The 15,924-nt window shown below is 53.0% G+C and overlaps 1 protein-coding gene and 1 non-coding gene across 8 annotated transcripts in view; both read right to left on the bottom strand.

Annotated features, from left to right (window-relative positions):
* Positions 1-239: 239 nt before the first annotated feature.
* The window catches only part of Hectd4 (HECT domain E3 ubiquitin protein ligase 4), a 171,952-nt gene continuing 156,267 nt past the window's right edge, over positions 240-15,924 (bottom strand). For all 7 annotated transcript variants that reach the window (XM_037198666.1, XM_037198667.1, XM_028855651.1 and 4 more), the window contains exons 67-76: positions 14,033-14,223; positions 13,055-13,201; positions 12,007-12,126; positions 11,408-11,563; positions 9,743-9,846; positions 9,369-9,590; positions 4,507-4,670; positions 3,832-4,027; positions 3,501-3,723; positions 240-2,371 (exon numbers count right to left, since the gene is read on the bottom strand). In XM_037198666.1, the coding sequence (XP_037054561.1) occupies positions 2,235-2,371; positions 3,501-3,723; positions 3,832-4,027; positions 4,507-4,670; positions 9,369-9,590; positions 9,743-9,846; positions 11,408-11,563; positions 12,007-12,126; positions 13,055-13,201; positions 14,033-14,223 (1,660 nt within the window). In that variant the 3' untranslated portion in view covers positions 240-2,234. The remainder of the gene's footprint in view (positions 2,372-3,500; positions 3,724-3,831; positions 4,028-4,506; positions 4,671-9,368; positions 9,591-9,742; positions 9,847-11,407; positions 11,564-12,006; positions 12,127-13,054; positions 13,202-14,032; positions 14,224-15,924) is intronic.
* Positions 15,474-15,635, bottom strand: LOC114681913. The gene has a single exon (XR_003732958.1). It is a non-coding gene; the product is annotated as a U1 spliceosomal RNA (small nuclear RNA).

Raw genomic sequence — 15,924 nt, 5'->3', positions numbered from 1 at the left:
GCCAGGCTGAGCTTGGACTGTGGCTCTCCCTTTCCATGTGGAAAGCGCAGACCGAGGGGTTTCGTGGGATAGGAGGAGGCTGTTCATAAGCTAATGGAATAGGAATCACACCAAGTGCAGAGAGACCCTGCTAACTACAAATGTTAACTCCTAGTCACTTGTGACTAAATTAGGGATCAGAGCCATCTAGCAGTGGCGGCCTGTGAGCTTACTCAGCAAGAGGACATGATCACACACTCTTAGGATCAATGAGTTAGATGAAGGTTATTTATTGGTGTGACTTTTTTCTGTAGTGAGCTTCCTTTACACAGCATAGTGTAAATAGCATCAGACTGAATGGGAAGTCTGTCAATGCAATCATAAATAATTATAATAAATATACATCAAGTAACTTTACAGCGCACATTGTTCAGGGCCAAGGCTGGGATCTGTCTGGACCTCAGTATGCTCTCTAGGAGAAGCAGCTGAGTTAGCAGCAGATATCTCACTCACAGCTCTCATCTAATCAAGGAATGGGCCAACAGAAGCTTCCAGAACCCCTCCTGGGGAGGTAGCTGACAGAATCCCAAGTCCATTCATGGGAAGAGGATTGAAGGGAACCAAGAATTTGAAGGTACGGGGATGAAAACCCACTTTAGTAAATTCAGAGGCTCCTTCCTTCTGTAGAATGGAGTCAGGATCCTTGAGGTCGCTGGGGTGGTCCCAAGCAGCGGCCACTATCTTCTGTGGGATCAGGGCTTGCTCGGGCACTCACCTCCAAGTGAGTGCTGCAGCCCAGTGACTGGCGTAGCCGTCACACTGAGCTGGGTGTATCTCTTCCTCGGGTGGGGTTGGGGGTGTCTTTTCTGTAATGGTCCTCAACGCATTTCCTAAGCGTACCAGAGAGGAGATGGATGCTGGCAGGCCAGCCCTAAAGCTTGCACACCTTCCAGCAGGCCAGGTGCTGTGGAGAGAGGAGCGTACCCTCCTCAGGACTTCTGTGTGCACAATATCATACAATAGTTACAGCACTGCCGTTCTGGGACGACTGGCAAGGCCCAAATGACAGTGTCCAACAGGTGGCATGTGCTGTTCTGAACAAAGTACCATTGGACAAAGACTTATTTGGGGCGCGGATGCACTGGGGTAGGGGTGAGTCTGCAGGCAGCTTAGCCCTGGTGTACACACACACTGGGGGTGTGACAGGTGCTGGGCAGGCCAGCCAGGACCCAGAGGAGTCCCCTGTAGTCTCCGTCTGAGTCACTGACGCAGCCCTCACCGGGCGGAGCACCTAAGACAGTCTTTAGAGACGAGTTGTAACCCTTCCCTGGGCTCCTTACAGCACTGTGCTGAGGAAGGGCCGTCTGAGCACAGAGCAGAGCAGGCTTGAATCGTGTGCTTTCCTGTGCAGTTGTAGAAAAGGCCCATCCCACACTATCCCTCCAGCTCTGCTGTCTTCAACTCCAGCCACCAGGAGGTACCCAACCTGTCTCATGAACTAAGGCCTGGAGTAGCCCCTGGGTATCTGCTCCTGAGGAGTCCTCAGGGGAAACTCAGCCCAGGGACCCAGAAGAGATAGGTGGCAGATAGGGCTGCCTGGACGGGAGGAGACAAGGGGCCTCTGTGGGGTTTTTCCTGGAAAAACAACAACAACAACAAACAAACAAACAAACACACCAAGGCCAGAAACGCACAGTAAAGCAGGACGGTAACGCGTGAGCTCCCTGCGCGTCTCCTGAGTGCTTGAACATTGGCTCAAGCATTCCAGACGGAAGGAGGGGCCTGCAGAAGGGGCTCTGGGAGAGGCCAGCTCGGGGCAGCAGGGCAGGACTGGCCACACACATCTGTGGAGTTACTCTGTAGAGAGCAGGACACTTCGTGTGGCTGAGGGCATCTCACCCCCGTTTTCCACTGGTGGCTCTGTGGTGAGGAACCAGCTGGAATCTTGTGGCATCAGAATCTGGTAGCCACCGAGGACAACAGTGGCCAGGAAGACCAAATTAGACACAAACTGTCTGAGCACTAAGCTACCCTACAAACGTACCACACACAGGCAGCAAAGGAACAGACCTCACGAAACGGACACAGACAAAAGGTGTCTTCCAGGTGGCCCTGGGACACGGACCAAAGTTCAGAAAAGCAAAGTATCGCCAGCTCCTCACTCGGGGCCCTGGAGGGATGTGCCTGCACTGGTAGGCTTCCCAAGCCGGCAGAATGATGCCTTGGTGATAGCCTAATCTTCCGGTTCACTCCCATCAGCCACTTAGGGGGTCTTCCCGGTAGTGAATGGCACAGCGCAGCTTCTCCAGCATGATCTCCAGGGAGGAGTACTGGGGAAGCTTGATCATGAACATGCAGGTCTCTACTCGGATGTAGCGCGAGTCTGGGGGACCTATAGAAGACACAACACCCACGTTAGAGCACTGGAGACAGGCTGGCCTCTTGGACACCCACTTGTGTATCTAGCAAATGCTGTGTGTGTGTGTGTATGTGTGTATAGTGTTCCACATGTCATCAGAGGATAACTTGCAGGAGTCTGTTCTCTCCACCACATGGGACCCAGGGATAGAATTCAAGTCAGGTTTGAGCCATCTTTTTTTTTTTTTGGTTTTTTGAGACAGGGTTTCTCTGTGTAGCTTTGCACCTTTCCTGGAACTCACTCTCTAGCCTAGGCTGGGCTCGAATTTGCAGAGATCCGCCTGGCTCTGCCTCCCAAGTGCTGGGATTAAAGGCGTGCGCCGCCACCACCGCCCGGCAGGCTTGAGCCATCTTGCTGATCCCTGACCAGCCTGTCTTCCTTCTTTCCTTGCCTCCTTTCAAAATGTGGATTCCATGAGTCAAACTCCTACTTCCCTCATAAGTACGGTGGTAAAAATCCCCACCTGTCACAATAGGAGTTGATTCCCCACCAGGGAGGCAAAGTCATTAATATATTATTTTATACCTATAATCCCAGCACTTGGGAGGTCTGAGGCAGGAGGATTAGAAGTTCAAGGTCATCCTTAACTACTTAAGATGCTGTCAAAAAACAAAAACAGAAATGATCTTTCTGCATTTCAAAGTTTAGAAACTAGGGGTGTGTCTCAGAGGTAGTCTCCCTAGCTCATGGGAGTCCCTGAATTTAATCTCGAGCAGAACTAAAAATAAAATAATGGTAAGACGGCCGGGCGGTGGTGGCGCACGCCTTTAGTCCCAGCACTCGGGAGGCAGAGCCAGGTGGATCTCTGTGAGTTCAAGGCCAGCCTGGGCTACAAAGCGAGTCCCAGGAAAGGCGCAAAGCTACACAGAGAAACCCTGTCTCGAAAAACAAAAACAAAAAAAATAATGGTAAGACATTAACAAGCTATGGCTCCTTGGCTTCTTTTAAAATGCTGGATCCTGTGCAGCATCAGGACTGGATGGCAATGGAGCTCTCTAAGCCTCCCTGTTCACGGATGAGTCCTGGTGTGTGGGGTCCTGGTCACTGTTCTCCACAAGGACCTAAGGGTCCCATCTGGAACAGGAGCTGGGAAGAGCAATACCTGCTGTGCCATCTGGAGGGGCAATCTTCATGGGGTACGGTGGCACATGGGCTGTGTCAGGGCCCCCATCCTTGCAAGGGCAGGTAAAGGGGATGCGCTCCTGGTTGCAGGCGAACTTGATGAACTTGCATAGTTCCTCCTGGGTGAACGTCTCCAGAGCCCCCCAGAAGAGCTCGATGTGCTGATCTGTCTCCATCAGCCCGACCTGGTACATGGTGTGAGCCTGGGGAAGAAAGAGCCAGGCAGGTGGGGCACAGGTGGTGTGTGGGCCAGAGCACAGAGCAGCTGTGGCAAAGGCAGAGTGCTGAGCCCGGCCTGAGGGGCTGCCTACCTTCAGGAACTCTAGGTTGATGTATGGGAGGCCACAGGTACGCAATTCCATCTCCAGTGGGCTGAGGGTGGTGAGCAACTGCAGGGGGATGATAGAGCCCAGGCCAGCACGCACAGCTGTCACGCACTCCATGTTCTGGAGCTCCCGCAGCCGCAGGCTCCGGATGGCTGCTGCGTAGATATCCTTGTTCTCCCACCTGTTGGGTTGAAGGTCACCAGTGAGGGCTGGGGGGGAGTGACGGCACAGCTCTTGGGCCCGAGGGCCACAACTACGTAGGCGGTTGAGCCCTGGCCTCATGGCTCACGTCCCTCCTTCAGAGCTGCTGCTGCCTTAAGGCAGTGGTTCTCAACCATGCTAACACTGCAACCCTTCAATACAGTTCCTCATGGTGGTGACCCCTAACCATAATATCATTTTCATTGCTACTTCTTAACTGTAATTTTGCTACTGTTATGAATTGTAATGTAAATATTTGATATGCAGGATATCTGATATGTGACCTGTGTGAAAGGACCGCTTGACCTCCAATGGGGTCATGACCCACAGGCCTTAAGGGAAGTCCTTAAGCTGAAGGCCATCTTTTCTTCGTGCCTAGTATTCTACCTCCTCTCTTACGCCCTCCCCTGGAAACACCCCCTCACTGGTGTGGTTCACCCCTCCATGTCACACACTCACGCCACAGGGATGTGCCGACCATGGCTGCACAGCTCCACCTCCTCGCCAGTCATGGTCAGGTAGGTGAACCGGCAGCAGGGCTTGGGACCTTCAGGGCTCTCGGTGGCCAGGTGCTGGGAGGCGATCTCGGCGCACAAGGCCTCCAGCTCACTCTCGTCGTTGATCTGCAGAGCACAGGCAGGGTGAGGCTGACTACTGCTCTGCTGCCAGGTCCCCAGGCAGCGGAACGCTGTCCTCCAGCTGGCCAACAGTGGCCAGAGTTCCCACTAGGACAGGGTTGTGCCTGCAGCAGAGGGCAGCTCTCTTCCCTGTGTGCATCTGATCCTTGCTGCCCACTCCCAGAGACTGCTGCCACTGCTGAGCAGTTGGAGGCAAGATCTTTTTTTTTTTTTTAAAGATTTATTCATTAATGTACACAGTGTTCTGCCTGCATGTATGCCTTCAGGCCAGAAGAGGGCAGCAGATCTCATTACAGATGGTTGTGAGCCACCATGTGGTTGCTGGGAATTGAACTCAGGACCTCTGGAAGAACAGCCAGTGCTCTTAACCTCTGAGCCCCCATGGAGGCAAGATCTTGCTAAGCTGCCTTCCTTGGTGTGTAGCCCAGACAGCCCTTGAACTCACAATCCTCCCGACAGCCTCCCAAGCAACTAGGATTAAAGACCTGCTCTAGACACCTGGCCTAAGACTGATTGATTTATGTTTTTGGTGTGGTTTACTGTCTGGAACAGGGCCTCACTATGGCCTTGAATGTCCTGTGAAGATGGAGATGATCTTGAACTCTTGATTCTCTTGCTTCCACCTCCAAAGCACCGGGGGTCTGGCCTGTGCTTCTGTGTATGGGTGTTTTGCGCACATCTTTGTCTGTACATGCATGCAGTGCCCAGAAAGAGCACACAGGCCAGAAGATGGCATCAGATCCCGAGACTGGAGTTACTTACTGGTGGTTGTGAGCTGGGAAATGAATCCAGGACCTCTGGAGGGGCAGCCAGTGCTCTTACCCACTGAGCCATCTACTCAGCCCTGGACACCGCCTTTTAAAAATTACTTTATTTATTTATGTGTGTGCATGGGGTGGGAGAAGGGAGAACACATGTGTAGTACGACAGTGAACATGTGGAGGTCAGAGGACAACTGGGAAGAGTCAGTTCTCTCCATCCACCATGTGGGTCCCAGGAATGGAACTCAAGTCTGAGCCATCCCAGGGGCCGTGAGACTGACATTTATTCATTTGTTTTTGGACAGAGTCTCACCATGTAGCCCTGAACGGCCTAGACCTTGGTATGCAGATCAAGCTGTGCTTGAATTCACAGAGATCTGTCTGCCTCTGAGTCCTGGGAATAAAGGTGTGTGCCATCATGTCTGATGTGAGACTGATACTTGATGACATCATTTGAACTCCTTGATTCAGCCCTGCCTGAAGGCAAGCTTTTATATTTTTTTCCCCATGATTAAAATTTTTTAGTGTGTATGGGTGTTTTGCCTACGTGTGTCTGTACCATGTGCATGCAGGAGCCTACAGAAGTCAGAAGAGGGCACTGGATCTCCTAAAACTGAAGTTTCAGATGGTTGTGAGCTGACACATGGTGCTAGGAATCAAACCTATGTCCTCTGGAAGAATAGCCAATGTTCTTAACCGCTGAGCCGTCTCCCCATCCCCTTTCCATGAATTTCAATAATTTTAAATTCAGATTTACTTATGAGGGGGGCACTTGATGACAAGCACCTTTCCCTTCTAAGCCATCTTGCCAGCCAGTATATCCATGACTTCCCACATCCCCCCGCCCCCTCCCTCCAAGCCGGGTTTTTCTGTGCAGTCCTGGCTGTCCTGCAACTTACTCTGTAGACCATGCTGGCCTCAAATGGATGCACCTGTTCCTCTCTTCTAAGTGCTGGATTAAAGGCCTATGCTACCACTGTCTGGCATCCATGACTCTTGAGAGCGGACATTTTTGCTTTTGTTATGTTCTTTAGTCGGTTGGAGCTGGGCTTTCTGTCACTTGCAATCAGAGAGTTCTGACTTAATTCTCTCTCAAGAAGATGTACCCACTGGGCTACAAGGCACATGACAAGAACTGACCCAGGGGAGCCAGCCTACAGTTCAAGGCAGTGGCAGTGGGGTTAGGGTCAGAGCCTATCATCCATCTTCAGCAGTATCACCAACAGAGTACTGAACAACCTGCGAGCATTGGCCCTCTCTCTACCGCCTAGGTTCTGGAGATCAAACACAGATGGTCAGGCTTGGTGGCAAGAGCCCTTAGCCATCCGCCATCTCACAAGCCCAAGAGAGAATGCTTCTTCATGATAGGCACCAGTATCTCTCTGTGGTCGGCCTAGCTTGTACAGCATCACTTGCCCGGCCCCTTACCCCCACTTAGAGCACGGGGGTGCCCTCTGGGAGGGGTGCCCTCTGGGAGGGGTGCCCTCTGGGAGCGCTGCCTAGTAGCCACACTGTGCTGGTTTGAATAAGAATGGTTCTCTTATAGAGCCTGGTGGTGGTATCGCACACCTTTAACCCAGCACTCAGGAGGCAGAGCCAGGTGGATCTCTCGAGTTTGAGGCAGCCTGGTCTACTGAGTTCCAGGACAGCCGGGCTACACAGAGAAACCCTGTCTCAACACCCACCCCTCAAATGGTCCTCATAAGTTCACATATTTGAATGTTAGTCACCAGGGAGTGGTACCACTTGAGAAGGATTAGGAGGCTTGGACTTGGAGGAAGTGTGTCTTGGGGGAAGGGGAGTTTTCGAGTTTCAAAAGCTCAGGTTAGGCCCAGCTCTGTCTCTCCACCTGTGAACGAGGATGTAGCCCTTAGCTACCTCTCCAGCACCATATGCCTGTCTGATTCCTGCCATGATGATAATGAACTAAGCCTCTGAAACTGTAAGCAAGGCCTCAGCTAAATGCTGTGATTTATGAGCTGCCTTGGTCATGGTGGCTGTGGTAGTTTGAATGTAATTGGCCCCCATAATCTCATAAGGAGTGGCACTATTAGCAGTGTGGCTTTGGAGTCACTTTGGGGGTGGGCTTTGAGGTTTCCTGTTGTTAGTTTTTTGGCTCTTTTGGGAGGCTCGCCACCCAGCTCCCAAGTAAATCACACAGAGGCTTATTCTTACTTATGAGTGCCTGGCCTTAGCTTGGCTTAGTTTCTAGCCAGCTTTCCTCAATTTAAATTATCCCATCTACCTTTGACCTCTGGGCTTTTCCTATTCTCTTACTTCTGTAAATCTTACTTTTCCCTCTATGACTGGCCCCTAGAGTTGTCCTGCTCCTCTGGCTGCTAGATCTTAGATCTCTCCTCCTAGCTTTCTCCTTCTATATTTATTCTCTCTGCCTGCCAGCCCTGCCTATCCTTTCCCCTGCCTTGCTATTGGCCATTCAGCTCTTTATTAGCCCATCAGGTGTTTTACACAGGCACAGTAACACAGCTTCACAGAGATAAACAAATGCAACGTAAACAAAAGAAACACACCTGAAAATATTCTACTGCAGTTTCCTGTGCTCAGGATACTACCCAATGTCTCAGTGGACTACCTGCTGCCTGCAAGATGTAGGCCTCTCAGCTACGCCTCCAGCACCATGTCTGCCTGCATGCTGCTAGGATCCCTGTCATGAATGTTTTCCTTATAAGAGTTGCCATGGTCCTGGCATCTCTTCACAGCAATAGAAACCCCAACCAAGACAGTGTCTCTTGACAAGAATAGAACAGTGGCTAAGACACACATACACTCCCATCCCAGCCCACAGTGGCTGTACTCCTTGGGCCTGTCAGATAAATCCAGGGCTCCTGTTTTTTTTTTTTTTTTTTGTGTGTGTGTGTGTGTGTAGTCCTGGCTGTCCTGGGACTCACTCTGTTGCCCAGGCTGGCCTCTGCCTCCCGAGTGCCGGGATTAAATCTTGTGCCAACAGTCCTGTTTTTACACAGACTGGAGGCTGAGGGAACAACAAACCACTTGCTCCTGAGGTGTCTCACAGGCTGACAAGGTGGCAGAGGTAGAAGCAGAACCAGCCCAAACTCTCGGTCAAGGTCCTGTAGAGCACAGCCCTGGCAGGCCTCAGACACACACCTCATCCTGTGTCAGCAAGACGGGAGCTGGAGGGAGAAGTCGCTGGAAGCCCCTTCCCCACTCTCTCAGGTCTTGAAGGTGAGGAGAGCCTGGCTTCCCTGGCAGCTCTGCACCTTACCCCGTCACCTCTCCCAGATACAATTCCCTTGGTGCTGGGAGACTGGAAGGAAGCCCTCAGTGTGCTGTGTACACAGGGAAGGCGACCTGGAGCTCCTGAGGAACAGCCTGGCCTTCGCAGGGACATGGTGGCTCCGTAGAGCCAATGAGACTCTCCAGTGACGCCACAGGCCTAGCGACAGCCAAACACTGGTCACCTCCTGTAGGAGGGCTATGGCCGACACCATGTGTTCCGAGAGGGCAAAGGGAGGTAAGAATGCCATCTCCACAAGTCCCTGCTGTCTGCATGGGCCCCATGCTCACCTCTTGTCCCTTTCGGAGTCCTCAAACAGCTCAACATTGAAACCCAACCTCATGTGCGCGCGTGCGCACACACACACACACACACACACACACACACACACACACGCGCGCGCGCGCGCGCGCGCCCCTGATCTTTAAGCTGCCTGGAACGTTTCATTGTATCCTTGATTACGGACATGGTAAATTGACCCCATAGAGTGGCAGCATCATCCATCTACTTCTGTCAGATGCATGGGATACCAGAGGCTCTGCCCCCTGAGACAAGCCTTCTGTGGAGAATCCCAGACCCCTTTCCCTAGAAACTTGGGTCTTTATGGAGTGCTAGACCAGATGACCCAGGGGCCCTGCTGTCCCCAAACAATGTGCCTTCACTCACACTCTCAAACTTCTTGACGTAATTGTAGGTGAGGATGTCTGCTTCCTGCAGGTCCTGGTCAGGGTCAAGGGGCTCACCAACCAGTGTCTTCCAGAAGGAGGGCAGCAGGTCCAGAGGAAGAGGCACATCTGCACGGATGGCAATCCCCAGCAGCTGGCCTAGGAAGTGCAGCAGCTGTTCCTCCCCGTAGGTGATGGGGCTTGGCGTCAGGATGTACTTGCCCTGCAAGAGCAAGGTCAGGTCACCTCTGAGCATGTGTCCCGTGCAGGAGGGAAGCTGCTGTGAGGATATACCCAGTTCCCATGCTCAGTCAGCGGGGCATCAAAGCTGCCCCATGGGCCAGGGAGGTGTGTGGCGAGGGTCCAGGACCTTACCTTGTTCTTGTTGACAGCAGAGCTGGGGCACAGCAGCAGCAGCGACAGTGAGGAACTCTGCAGCTCCTTACACACCTGCCACAGGAAGTGACGGAAGGAGCCACCTGCGGAGCAGAGCAGCAGACCATCAGGTCTCAGCACGGCTGAGCTCCTTGGATGGCACTTCCTCCACACAACCATCTGCCAGGACTGCAAGATCCACTCACTGGCGACCCGACAGTGTGAGTGTGGAGGCCTGAGGTTGAGTCTGCTGAGCTGCGGCCCGGCTCTCACAAAGGTGCCTGGGCCCAGGCTTCTTTGTCTCCTGTCACACAGGGAAGAGATGGAAACTCACGTCTGAAGAGTAAGTGAGGCCAGTGCCAGTGCCAGTGTGGCTTAACTGTGTCAGTGTCCCCGGCCTCCTGAGGGGTTGAGTCTATCCGTGCTGCCTCTTACCATCTCTCAGAGCTGCCCTGGCTCAGTGACTACACAGGAGGATGGCCAGATGTGGCAGCCTTGTAGACAGCTGGGACCTCTCTGTCCCCTCCCACTTAGAATGCTCCTGCTGACACCCAAGGGTCAGCAGGCTGCAGGTGGTTCAAGACATTGTAGGTGGGGTGTGGCCTTGGGGAGGCCCAGTCTGGGGCAGGTCAAGGCCTGAGAGGCAGGGGCCTGGTTTAGGCTGGAACCGGTGGTCAGCAGGGTCTCAGCGTGGAGCTGCAGGTGCCTGGCCAGCTGTGGGGATGCTTCTGAGCTTTCTAGAGTTCAGGTTCCTGTCTGTTTAGGGGACTATCTAAAGGGTTCCCTGGCTGAGGGTCAGAACAGAGGGAAAGGGGGGGGGGGCAGGAGGGTTCTTCACTCACTCACAACAGGTAAAGGTTCCAAACATGACTGGCAGGGCCAAGGGACCTCTCAGCTGTTCTTCCTCATTGCCAGTGAGTGTCATGAAGCTGGGTACCACTTTAACGGAGGGACCCCAATGTCTATGTCTCATGGGCAACTTGAACTTTGGGCTCAAGCAGCGCTTAGCTGTGCCTCTCGCTAGGAAAGGTGTGTGGGTGGGACTAGTGTGCTAAGAAGGGTACAGTCTCCACACCTGGAGAGACTGACCAAACTCCCAAATTAGTGCAGGCACCCAGTTCCCATGTGGCTGGTGACAGGAGAAGTCAATGGAGGCTAGTCTGACTTCCATAGCCCAGGGTGGTGAGGACATGACAGTTACTTTAAGTTTGTATTGGAATTGAGCCTAAGACCCCATAAAAGTGCTCTACAATTGAGCCACACCTCCAGTCCTCTCCACTCTGTCCCTCTCCACCCCCATCTCTCCCCCCAATCCCTCTCCACCCCCATCTCTCCACCCCCTTCTCCCCCCCCCTCTCCACCCCATCCCTTTGAGGCCCCAGCCCCAATGCACCCCTAGCTGCCGTCTACACTCCTGGCTCCCTACATGCCCAGCTCTTTCCATCTGAGTCCTCTCCACCCGCAACCCTCCTTTTCCCTACTTTTTATATTTGGAGAAAGGTTTCACTAAATTGTCCAGGTGGGCCTTGAACTCATTCTGTTCCCCTAAACTGGTCTTCAATTTGTGATGTTCCTGCCTCAGTCCCCCAAATGACTGGGGTGTCAGGGCTCTCCTGGGATTTCAGTCCCCATCCTGTCCCCCCCTCCCCGCCGTGCCTCACTCACTGGTGCCATGGACCTCCTCCCCAGTGAAGCGGATGTTGAAGGCATACGTGGGATCACCACCGCTGGCCAGCTTGACACAGAGCTGAGAAGATGGCACGGAGGCCAGCTGCCGGGCAGCCTGGCAGAAGTAGGAGTTTTCCGAGGCTTTGATTTCCCCTGGAAGAGGAAGGGAATAGATCATGAGGTCGGTGGCCACGCCATGCCTGTTCACTAGAGGACTCCAGCCTGGTCAGCCCCAGCTAGCCTTCCTTCCCTCTGTGCAGCTAACCTAGAGGCCCTCAGAGGCTTTTCCCAAAAATTCCCTCCTGGCTCCCCCTCGAGTCCTTCATGTCTGTTTCTGGGCTACACCAACCCTGTCCTTAACTATAGGACCAGGACATGTTCCCACGTAGACTGACTTCTGCACCCTCCTACAGCCAGAGAGGAGAAGCACCGGGGCAGGAAGGCTAAGCACCCTGCTCGGCCCTCCCCGGAGCATCAGGACCCAGTACACAGACAGAGGCAGCCTGACGAGCAAGGGCTGGGACTGCCCTGCCACTCTCCACCCCCTTCCGGGGGGCTTCAGGGCCAGCTTGTCTAAGGACTGCAGCCTGCCCTACCTCCCACAATTTCCAGGGGGTCCAAGGTGATCTCGGGTGCTGCATGGTCAGCTGTCCTCTGCACAGTGGCATTTAGAACCCGATTCATCACAGTCACCTTTGTGTCGTAGAAGATCAGTCCTGAAGAGAGAAATGTGGGACAGAGGTGGGATGTAGTTGCTTCTCCTCATTCCCAGTCACCCCTGCAACCCAGGGGAGGCCATGTTCACCCCTCAACCCTTTGGAAGGTCTTCTAGTTGGGCCCCTAGGTGTCACAGAAACACAAACAAGTGGGAGATAAACACCCCATGTAAAATGCCATCTATTTTATGTGTGTGGTACAGGAACACACGTGTGCCTATGGGGAGGGCAGAGGTCAACATCAGGCATCTCTACTGGTGCTCATTTTATTTTTTATTTTATTTTTTTAAAAGATTTATTTATTATGTATACAGTGTTCTGTCTGCACATATCCCCGCAGGCCAGAAGAGGACACCAGATCTCATTATAGATGGTTGTGAGCCACCATGTGGTTGCTGGGAATTGAACAGGACCTTTGGAAGAGCAAGCAGTGATCTTAACCTCTGAGCCATCTCTCCAGCCCCCTCATTTTATTTTTTGGTGTGTGTGTGTGTGTGTGTCCGTCCCTGTGTGGGTGTGTAAACATGCAGAAAGGCCAGCGGAGGATTCTGGTGTTCCCCTTCACCGTCGGTCTTTTTCCCTTGAGATGGTCCTTCACTGAACCTGGTGTTCATTGATTCAGCTAGGCGGTCCGGCCAGTGAGCCCCCTGAACCCACCTGTCTCTGCTCCACCCCATCCATATGATGTGCTGTGCATAAACAAAGGACGGGACAGACAGCCTTGCACTAACTAGTTCCTGAGGGTGCCTTGGGCAGATGGCACCAACCTTATTTCTGAATGCTTTCAACTTTTACAGTTTACCTTTTCAAGCTCAGGCTGCTTTTGATTGGCTTCTCTTAGGGAACCTGCTGCTTGACAGAGGCCTGCCTGCCAGCAGTGAGGGGTGGGCCTCCTGCTTGCCAGCACTAAGGGAGGCCCAGTACTGACCTTTTGCTTCCTTCAGCAGGGCAGCAATGCTGTGCGTGTACATGGGTGTCTGACGCAGCTCCACCAGGGGCAAGAAGAAGGTCTCCAGTGTGGTGTTGAGAGACTGGAGCAGTGCGAAGCGTAGGCGCAAGCTCTCGATGGGCACGTCTGCAGGGAGAAGGTGGTCAGGGTGAGTGCCAGCCAAGGCAGACGGTGTCTGCTCCTAGGAAGGACAACTGGAGTGGGATCAGGGCCCCCCCTCCATGGGCTTTATCCTGGGAGCCTGGAAGAGCTGTGAGTGAGGGGCTCCCCAGGACCACAAGCCAATACCAAGCAAATTCAGGGGTGAGGCCCTGGGAATGCAAACTTTACCCCATCCTTCCCTCGGGCCATGCCAGGGTTGCATATGGTCTTAGAGCTTTTGTGGAGAAAGAACATAGGACCTTATGTATACCAGGCAATCCTTCCGCTCCTGAGTCACACTCTCGGCCCTACTTGTTTTTGTTTTATAATTTAATTAACTTATTTATTTTACACCCTGACCACAGTTTCCCCTCCCTCCTCTCCTCCTATTCCTCCTCCCCCATCCACTCCTCCTCTGTTTTTGCTCAGAAAGGCTCTGCCAGGGTGGTGCCTGTGTGCAGCCTTGCAGGGCTCTGCCAGGGTGGTGCCCGGGTGGAGTGGTAACTCACTAATGCTCTCTTGTTCATTCCGTAGTTTTAAGGAAAATGCACTGCCCTCCCTGATGGACCTCTACTGCAGGTCAGCAGAGATCTGACCCTCTCACCTCACAGCAGCATGACCTCAGTGGGCATGGTGGCAGGGATCTCTGTCTACTCTGAGCTCCTCACCCCACCTGGGCTTTGTTTTGATGACCATTAAACAATTAAAATGGTTTGATTTGGCCAGAGTAAGAGCTCCCTCTTCCCTTTCAGTTGATGCACATGGCGAGCCCTAAGTGTTTCTGCAGCATGGGGGGTAACCCTAGAAGCCACATACTCGAGAGACAGGCCATCCTGGGGTCTGTGGCATCAGCTGGGTCAAGATACACCTCGTGAGGGTGGAGCCGTGCTGGCGTGATAGCAAGATGGCGACACAGCCTGTTGATGTACTGCACGAGAGCCACATCCATCTCCAGCGTCCACTTCCTGGAGGCCTTCTGTGCATGTCGGACATCGATGCAGGCACACCTGGGGCAGGACAGGGGAGGCACCAGGTAAGGCACTGTGTAGAGCCATATCTAACCCCGGCCTTTCAGGGATTTGGGGGAGGATCAGATTGCTCCTCATGAGGGAAAGCTCTTTCAAAGTACGTGATCAGGAGTGTGGGCATGGGGTAGCCTTGTGGGAAGTCTGGGAGGCCACATGCACAAGTGCTTCCCTCTTATTAGGCTGAGGTATGGGGTCCTCAGGAGACATGGAGACCACTCAGTGACCTGGGGTAAAAGCACACCCACTTCTGAGCCTGGGTTTACTTTTCCATAACATGAGCTCAGAATGGCATCGGTGTCTCCGTGTCGCAAGAATTCAATGAGAGGTTGCCTGTAAAGCACACAGCATGGTGCCTACTTCATCCACGTGTACTGGCTGGTGGTCAGCTACTGCTGGTACCAACATGGTTCCCCTCAACTAGGCGACCCCATTTCAGCATTTACTTGCACAGTGGTTAGGACAGACCAAGGTGTGCTCGAAAGGGCTTTACTGCAAGGCTGTGCTGTTGCAGTAACACTGGGTACAGCCTGCATGTCCATCCCTGGAAACTGCTGTCTCAACTGTGCTGTACCTACAATGGAACTCTGGGCAACCACGGGAATGACTGCATGGGACCCCATAACATCAACTGTGTGAAAAACTGGAAAACTCAAGACTGCTGGCAATGTCTTCAACAGGGCTGAAGACACCAACCTCTAAACCACATGAGGAGAGATGGTTCCTGACTGTTAGAAGCTGCTAACCTGGACAGAACCACAGGGTGTCTCCTGTTTGTGGCTATAATCATCAGAACAGCTATGTGGTCAGTGTACACATCCCTCTCACACAAACGCAGAGCTGTCAGCTTGGGAAAGGCTGGGCTGCCTAGCAGCCAGGGGTCCTGTGCTAGGCCGGCCATAGCATCTCAGGAGGGGATAGGAGGGGGCAGCATTGTTCTCTTCACACTAGAAGCCAACTCAGCCCCACACAGGGGCTCAGACAGCCAAGTTCCTTCTCACTGGAGAGTTCTTGCCCAGCGCCCGCTTGGTGGGCTGAGCTGGCGTCAGCTGTGGCTGTCCTTAGTCCAGTCGGTGAAGAAAAGGGAGGCCCTTACACTGTCTCGCACAAGGAATAGTCACTACAGATCCACTGGTGGTCCCCATAGTCCCCTCCCACCTAGAGTACAGCTCTTAGTCCCCAAAGTCCCTCTAACCTAATTAATGTCTACAATAGTAAGCAGATTCCCCAATCAGGGCAGAGTGTAAACACAGTCCCCCAGGACCACAATGATGGGGTTGGGTTTCCCACATTTGGTGAAATTACAGGGGCCAGCATGTTCAGAAAGCAATGGATAAGCTGCAACCTGGAAAAAGCACTCTGTGATCATGGGATTGCCTCTGCCAAGTAAGTCTCTGAAATCTGACAGCAACTTCTTTGTGGCTCAGCATGCCCAACTCTGGACAAGGCTGAGGGACCTGTGTGTGGTTTAAAGTGGGGAGTCCCTCAGTTCTGAAGACTCCCAGCTTACTCGGGATTCACCTGTGGACAGGAGGGAGCCCTGCCTTGCAGGGTCATGGGATCTGTCCAAGTCCTGCTTTGCTACCTTCATGGGAAAGGGAACAGTGGAGACCCAAGGCAATCTAAGGAAGACTTTAGAATAAGCCGTGTCTTTGTCACGGACTAAATTGTGTACCCCAAATG

This window comes from Peromyscus leucopus, chromosome 23 (assembly GCF_004664715.2).
Source record: "Peromyscus leucopus breed LL Stock chromosome 23, UCI_PerLeu_2.1, whole genome shotgun sequence".
Taxonomy (NCBI): Eukaryota; Metazoa; Chordata; class Mammalia; order Rodentia; family Cricetidae; genus Peromyscus; species Peromyscus leucopus.
The sequence above is the reverse complement of the archived record's forward strand: the minus strand, read 5'-3'. Positions and strand labels throughout refer to the sequence as shown.